This window comes from Pygocentrus nattereri, chromosome 23 (genome assembly GCF_015220715.1).
Source record: "Pygocentrus nattereri isolate fPygNat1 chromosome 23, fPygNat1.pri, whole genome shotgun sequence".
In the NCBI taxonomy this organism is placed as follows: domain Eukaryota; kingdom Metazoa; phylum Chordata; class Actinopteri; order Characiformes; family Serrasalmidae; genus Pygocentrus; species Pygocentrus nattereri.
In genome coordinates this window covers 18980808-18988778 of record NC_051233.1, presented here as the reverse complement: position 1 = coordinate 18988778, position 7971 = coordinate 18980808, and the positions used below count along the sequence as shown (strand labels likewise).

General features: G+C 39.3%; 1 protein-coding gene across 1 annotated transcript; it reads left to right on the top strand.

The window, feature by feature from the left end:
* Nucleotides 1–640: 640 nt before the first annotated feature.
* LOC108427701 (endothelial differentiation-related factor 1 homolog) lies at nt 641–7671 on the top strand. The gene is made up of 5 exons (XM_017698078.2): nt 641–847; nt 2681–2732; nt 5270–5430; nt 6354–6447; nt 7013–7671. Exons 1-5 carry the CDS (start codon nt 770–772, stop codon nt 7072–7074), a joined length of 447 nt encoding a protein of 148 aa, XP_017553567.1. The 5' UTR covers nt 641–769; the 3' UTR covers nt 7075–7671.
* The last annotated feature ends 300 nt before the right edge of the window (nt 7672–7971 follow it).

The following is a 7971-nucleotide window of genomic DNA, read 5'->3' as shown; positions in this document are numbered from 1 at the left end:
ATAGTCCTCAAAGATAATGACTCATCATTAATATTACATATAAAAACTCAGAAGGCACGTGTGAAGTCGTTCTGTATTGTAAATAAAATGGCTATACTTGTGTCGTATGCATCATGATCCCTGGCTCCTTTCACCACCAGTGCAAAAAATAATAAATAAATAAATAAATATCTGTGTGCCGGTTTCTCTGTAATAAACAATTTCACATCAAACCGCTCTGTCTCTGTTTACATCCCAAGGTCTGAATTAGTCAGAAATTTACAAACGGTGGAATTCCCCTTTAACATACAGTAACCTCATTGCACATGGATTTTGCTTTACGCTGGTTTTGTGTCCAAAAGAGCAATATTTCATACCTATTTTGGTGATTCAACGTGGCGGGCTCCCTCACAGAAAGTTATTAAATGTGCTTATGAATATGCTGCCTGATAACAGAGACATAATTTTAGAAGTATCATAAAACAAAGTTTTGACCTGAAACATGCTTTTAATCCACTATTAAATGTGCACATCACTTTTGAGTGATTTTTAAATCTAGGCTAAAACAATTTTTCTATTCTCAGCATCAGTTTGCAGCCGCAATGACGTATAGCAGCCAGGAGGTGGCGCTGCTGATCTATATAAGCCAACAGGCTACAGGCTGCCATCTCTATTCCAAAACAGGGCAAAGATCCGAAAGCCACTGGAGCCTCTCAGTGGAGGAGCTTGGTCACCTTATAGTAAATAATATATTTTTTGACGGATAATTCAGCTGCGACACCCACAAACTATGGCGGAGTGCGACTGGGACACCGTGACCGTGCTGAGGAAGAAGGGTCCATCCTCAGCACAGGCTAAATCCAAGCAGGTTAGCGCCAGTTAGCCGTGCGGAGGCGCGCCGCTCTTCAGCCCGCTCTAAGCACGTTCCAACACGTTCACGGCTGCTAGTAAACTCCGCTGTCCCTTAAACGCACATCGGTTCAGACTGGAAGGACGGTAACTCCAGTCATGGAGAACGACGGGTCTTCTTCATGTGCTTGTGTCTGTGGGGATGGCTGATGGCTGTCGCTGCATGGAAATTGAAAATGCGTGTTTTTAGTGACATGCCTGGTCCTGCGGGGGTGAACATTAACATACCTGTTGGGGAATCGTCTTTTGGGCAGCGGTGGCTGGAAACGTGCTTCTAGAAAATGCAGCGACACTCAATTCGACTGAGTTCTGCTGCAGCTAAAACACGTAATGGCGTAGGAAGCTCACTGGGCTGAGTTTATCAGCCTGTTACCTTACACTACATACTCGTTATATTAACTACAAAGAATGTAAACCTCAAGATAAGCGCTCGACCGTTTGACACTGTGGAAGGGAATTCGTGCTCAAGTGAAAAGTACGTAGCTAATACATTACTTTTCCATAGTGAGATGCAGAACAGCTCTCAAAATGACAAAACCTCGATCACAGTTTCCACGGCGCGTCATCTTTACTGAAAAACTGCGTGAGGATTCGCGTCTTAAAGCGCTGAAGTTGTGTCAGAATTGAATAAGAGCCACCTTGAAACTTGAAGGCACCGCTGAATTGATTTCCACTGTGCAGTACGTAAAACAACGCCAAATCAGTGTAACGGGTCTTAATAATTTAATCATGTGCATTGGATTTTACTGCTGTGCTTCCATTTCAATATACATTTAAAGTATGAAAAAAGAAGTTATGCGACGAGAAAACGGTACTAGTAGTTTTACTTTTCATGCACGTCTTAAATTCTTCAAATTGAACTGTTTTCATTGTTATTAAAAGAGATGTACAGTGGAGAGCAATATAGTTGTGCCTTCATTACATTTGAAAGGACTGTATTCAGTTCTGGCATGAATTCAGCATTATTTTCTTTTTAAAATGCGAGTCCTCATGTATAGTTTCAGTAAAGAGGTAAAGCTGTGTTTTTCATTTTGAGACGTTTTCTGCATCTCTACGTCTTGTGTGCATTGCATTTCATGTTTTCATGTTTTTTCCACTGTAGTGATTTGCTTTTAAATTTGGCAGAATTCCTCTGCACAGTTACAGAGTACAGTATAATGGTTTATAAAAGGAACAAGAATGATTCAAGCAGGAGGAAAAAAAAAACTTCAAACCTTTAAATGCACCAGTTTTCCTTTGCTGCAAAAAAAAAGTATGTAAAATATCTGGTTTAGAAAGTTTTGCACTGTCAGTAGCACCAGAAATTTCATCCAGACAGTCCTAATTAAGATTAAGTGACCTTTATTAGTCCCACAACAGGGAAATTTCACCTCCGCATTTAACCCATCCGTGAAGTGAAACACCACATACACTCTAGTAAGCACACACACACTAGGGGGCAGTGAGCACACTTGCCCAGAGCGGTGGGCAGCCCAATCCTCAGCACCCGGGGAGCAGTTGGGGATTAGGTGTCTTGCTCAAGGACACCTCAGTCATGTGCTGTCGGCTCTTGGGATTGAACCGGCGACCTTTCGGGCACGAGGCTGGTTCCCTAACCTCCAGCCCACGACTGCCCCAATGCACTGTTTTTGTAATTTAGCATTATAATCACCATATTGAAGAGAGAAATGGCACAATAGCATTCATAACCTATGAATGTATCTGTCCTTTTTCTAAAAACACTTTGTAGACATGTCATTACGTTATTGTTAAGAACGTTCACTTTAATGCGACTTTTAAACTTATTCTCCAGGCTGTCGCTGCTGCTCAGAGACGTGGAGAAGAGGTGGAGACCACCAAGAAATGTAAGTTTGTTTTTTAATAACAGTTAGCTTGAGGACATATGTAAGTAGATATTTGGATATAGAGATTGACAAGGTTTTATTTTTACATTACATTTAGCAGACGCTTTTATCCAAAGCGACTTACAAATAATGTGGTACATAGAACAAACATAGTCAGGCCTTAAAGGAGGCCAAAGGGTAATAGCGGGGTAGAGAAGGGAAGGAGTGCAAGAAGGAGATGAGGTTGGTAGTGGTTAGATTGCAAGAGTCGATTAGAGTAAGTGCTCCCTGAAGAGCTCTGTCTTCAGGAGTTTCTTAAACATAGCGAGGGACGCCCCTGCTCTGACAGTGGAAGGTAGCTTGTTCCACCATTGGGGAATCAAGTATGAGAACAGTCTCGGTTGCTTTGTGGGAATGTTTGGCAAAGCTAAGCGACGTTCATTGGAGGATCGCAATGGCTGGGCGGTGCTGTAAGCCTTTAGGAGCGAGTGCAGGTAGGAAGGAGCCTGCTCTGTTAACACCTTGTAGGCAATCGTAAGAGTTTTAAATTTGATACGAGCAGCAACCAGTAACCAATGGAGCTCAATGAGCAGTGGGGTGACATGCGCCCGTTTTGGTTGGTTAAAGACCAGACGCGCTGCAGCGTTCTGAACCATCTTCAGTGGTTTTACAACACAGGGCGGGAGGCCCGTCAGTATGGCATTGCAGTAGTTGAGGCGTGAGATGACCACTGCTTGTACCAAGAGTTGGGTGGCTCGTTGTGTTAGAAACGGCTGTATCTGTCTGATGTTGTACAGCGCAAAGCGGCAGGACCGAGCCACAGAGGCAACATGGTGCATAAAGGAGAGTTGGTCATCTACCATAACCCCCAGGTTCCTACCTACCTTTAGCATTTAGAATGCTAAATGCTCTTAGCATTTAGAAAATGCTGGTGATGTTTCACAATTAGCCAACTTTAGGCTTTTGAATAGCTTGTATTTGGACATATAAACCTTATTGCACTTGTCAGATTTTTAAATAAGTAGTAAGTGTGACATACAAAGTGTGGTATCCTGGGTTCACCTGTCCATGCTCAATCCTCAAATGTGTTCTTTTACAGTGACTGTTGTACAGTTGAATAAGTTTCACAGAATGTTGGGCGAGGGGGAAAAAAAAAAAAAAAGTATATTCATGAAAAAAAAACTAATAGAAAACTTGGCAGGTTAGAGACAGCATTGATGTTTTGCCACAGATAGAATGACTACATGTAGAGAACAAAATTTTACCCAATAATGAAACTTTTTACACATATACAATTAAACATCATTTGAAATTGATAACTTGCTCATAATTCAAGTATTGGGACAAAACATCTGCGCTGTTTCTCTTTAGGTTAAATGAGATTTTTTTTTTTTCCCCAAAGTTCTGTAAAGCTCATCCAACCTCAACACTGTTGCTACTGAAAAGCACATTTTTGGATGGAGCGTGGACTGGTCAGTTGATTGAAAGGTTCTGGTAAAACCCAGTAAAAAGAGTGTAAAAATTTACGGGCTGTGATCCATTCATCAATCCAAAATGCTACAATTTGACTCTGTTCATCCATTATACAAACATAAATCCATAAAGGAAAGTTGCATTTAGAGCATTTAGCAAAGCATTTTGTCTTGTTTTTCTTTTATCAAGCAGAGATAAAATGCTGTTTACTGTCAACTTGATTTTGGAAGTTTGGAAGTGGCTTAAAAATGTCAAGTATAAATGCAGGATATATAAGTCATAAAAATTAAATGCTACTGAGAGAAACTATTATAAAATTTGAAATGTCATCAAATTTGAATGTCATAATTTAAATTGTATTGTAATTTGAAATTGAAAAATTAAAATTGTAAGGTTTACACTGCTAATACTAATTTAGCCTTCCCATCATTGTCCCATATGGGTGTGGGTGAGGGATGGGAAGAGGGTATTGTTTGCCAGTTCTTGAAGTTGGGGGGGGGGGGGGTAATTAATATAATACCAAATAAGGATTAACACCTTCCCCTCAATTTTGGACATTAGAAAAGACCATATATGCCTTATATATATAGTTTTTTCCAATTATGTGGCCTCAACCACTTTGAGAAAAATAGCAGCAGTGGATGTAGGGAACTTCGGTGGAAGCTGAGCATATTGTGCAGTTGTTGTGCCTGTGTGCATTTCTGAAAATACACCTTTACTGTAACTGTTTGATTAGAAAAAGGAAACAAAAGGTACATTTTTCAATGAAGCATGAATATTCCTATCTGCCAGAAGCACTCCTATGGATTTTGAAGGATGCTGTATTGAACGCCGCAGACGAAGGCAAGGGGCTAAGTTATATGAGCTAGGAACTGGGTAATGTAGACATGCCATTCTGTTCAACAACCTAATATGTAAAAAGTAGGCTCATCTAAGAAGATGTATTTATAATTGTCAAGCGTTCTTGTTCTCCATTCAGTAAATTTGAAGCTAGTCTTTCACATTTAATTTGCCCTGTCTACATAAATTTGGATGTTAGATTGTTCTAGATTGAAAACGTCCTTCTGTTGTGTTTTTGAACTCAGGGGCAGCAGGACAGAACAAGCAGCACACGGTGACTAAGAACACAGCTAAACTGGACCGTGAGACGGAGGAGCTGCACCACCAGAGAGTGACACTGGAGGTGGCCAAGGTCATCCAGACAGGCCGCCAAGACAAGGGAATGACCCAGAAAGACCTTGCCACTGTGTGTAATCTTCATTTAAATCACATGTTTATATGACTTGTTAATTGCAGTTGACTTTAACTGTTTGCAAAATTATGATTGACATGCCTCTCAGCCAATCACAGTCATTTCTAAACGCTTCCTCTGTCAAACGAAGAAAAACTACAACAGAATTCCTTTAACACAAACCCGCAAGTCATATTGGCGTTAAATAAGTCAGCATCATAAAAGTTTTCATTAAACTATGTGGAAAACCACCCTCACAGTTTAGTGTGACAAGAGGCAGATGTTTACTTACTCAAATGTAAGCTGAATGTTACCTGTTTTACTGCTACAAATTATTTTAATATGAAGTCTAAGGGTAAATAACATTACAGAAAAAAGATCAGTTAAGACGGGACTGTACAACACTCACTTTTATAATTCAGACATTTATGTATGAAGATAAATATTAATGCATTAATCTATGGGGAGCTTCCGTCACTCAAATATTCTTGTTAATCGAAATGTAAACCTTTTGCTTTAATAGCAAGTGACTAATGATTTCCCTGGTTTGAATAAAGTAAACATGGTTTTTCAGAATCCATCTTTTCACTTGTCAAACATGCATGTCTGCACTGAACATCGTAAAGTCAGTTTATTACTTTAGCACAAGGGTTATGGATGCTAACCGGGTAGCGAAAGTTTGACAAATGGATCAGCAATAACTGAGAGAGAGGACTTAATCAAAACTTTGCAAATGGCCACTTACTGGTCTGATTGCCATAATTTAATAAACTGGTCTTTAGTCTTGCATGAATTTAAAATAAAAATGCATGAGTTTTAATTTATAACACACTTTCAGTTTAAATATACACCATTACATTTTTACGAATTTCTAGTTTGTGAAGCTTGTTTTCTAGTGCGATTTACTTGAACTAATGGAACAATTGTCTGTCCAACAGAAAATTAACGAGAAGCCTCAGGTCATCGCTGAATATGAAAGTGGAAAAGCAATCCCAAACAACCAGATCATGAGCAAGATAGAGAGGGTACTAGGTAAGACATGAAGGTCCATATGGTAAACTGCGTGTAGAAGTACATGGTAGGGGTGGGCAGTTATTATTTTATCATTATTGTGATAAATGTAGTCACAGTATGCATTTTTGAACATAGCATGGATATCAGCAGTACACAAAGAACACTGACCAACTGCATGAGTCATTACAAAGACAGCATAAATTAGTCCTGTTTAATTGGATTTAGTGCAGTGCAGTGTGAAACGCTGACCAAAAGGCATTGTGTATTAATCATATTCATAGTTTTTTGTCATTAAACTTGTCCACTTATCAGAAACTTAATATCATATGTATCGTGTATTGTGATATTTTATTTTTGCCATATCGCCCATCCCTAGTACATGGTCAAATGTACTTTCTGTAAAAGATTGTCTCATGATGATGCTTTTTTTTTTTATGCTTAGGGCACAGAAAGACTAATATTTCAGAAGTGTATGCACAACAGACATTCTGGTTCTTAATGCAAACTGTAGTCCTTATTAAGTAAATTAAATATGTACTGAATCACTCATTTGTACCTTTGGTTTACAACATTTTTACTGAAGGACTGAAGCTGCGTGGGAAAGAAATTGGACAGCCTTTGGAGCCCAAAACCAAGAAGAAATGAGGACAAAGCCTCGAAATCAGCCCATCCCTCCCCTGCTTGCCCCAGCACCATGTTATACCACCACACACTAAAACTCATTTATGCTTCTTGCACAAGCTTTTGTGTGAAAAGACACATGATCATGGCAACACAAATGCAGACCAACAAAGTTTTAATTGGTCTGGACTGGTTAGTGTACACTTCCCCCTAGTGTTTGAATACTATGACACACTATCTGTAGCATAAATGCCTGAGGATTGTGTTTTTTGCCATTTAGTGGTGCAAGAGGCATAAATCTGCCTTAACTGACTAAACCACCAACCCTTTAGACCCCTTTGACTGTCCTCTGCTCCATTATCCCTTTACCTGGGCTGATCTCACTTAGGTTCTACTCTAGGACCTGGTGCTTCACTGCATTCAGAAGCTGCATAATGAAAATGTCAATGAAAAGATCTTTAAAATAACAACGAATGTTGCAAAATTTAATAAATACTAAGCGCTGTGATTATTTTGCTAAATGATTGTTTTGGCATGAATCCTTTTTTCCCATTGGAAGTTTGGAGACCATACATCTGAACTTCTTCACTTGCGTTGTTATAATAAAGTTATTTAAAAGTATATCCAAGGCAGTTTTAGTGAGTATGCCATGTTTACAGTTTATCTTTTTGCGTATAAGGGTTTCTAAGTCTGAAACATTTCGGAATAAGTTATACCAACCCTCAAGAAGTCAACATATGTAGAAAAAAGCCAAACAGCTATTTGGTTTTGACTTGAAATTCTCCTGCTGCCACAAAACCTTCTCTTTTGGAGATGCACCAGCTGTATTGCTACTCAACCTTTCTGCATAGTTGAATTGTTGCGATATAAATAGTCATTTAGAGTGGTCTGATGTAAAGTGGTCTGATGGTGACTTGTAGA

Coding starts and splice junctions, on each gene's coding strand:
- LOC108427701 (XM_017698078.2), top strand. CDS start 770: ATGGCGGAGTGCGACTGGGACACCGTGACCGTGCTGAGGAAGAAGGGT. Junction 848..2,680: donor CACAGGCTAAATCCAAGCAG/GTTAGCGCCAGT, acceptor CTTATTCTCCAG/GCTGTCGCTGCTGCTCAGAG. Junction 5,431..6,353: donor CCCAGAAAGACCTTGCCACT/GTGTGTAATCTT, acceptor TCTGTCCAACAG/AAAATTAACGAGAAGCCTCA.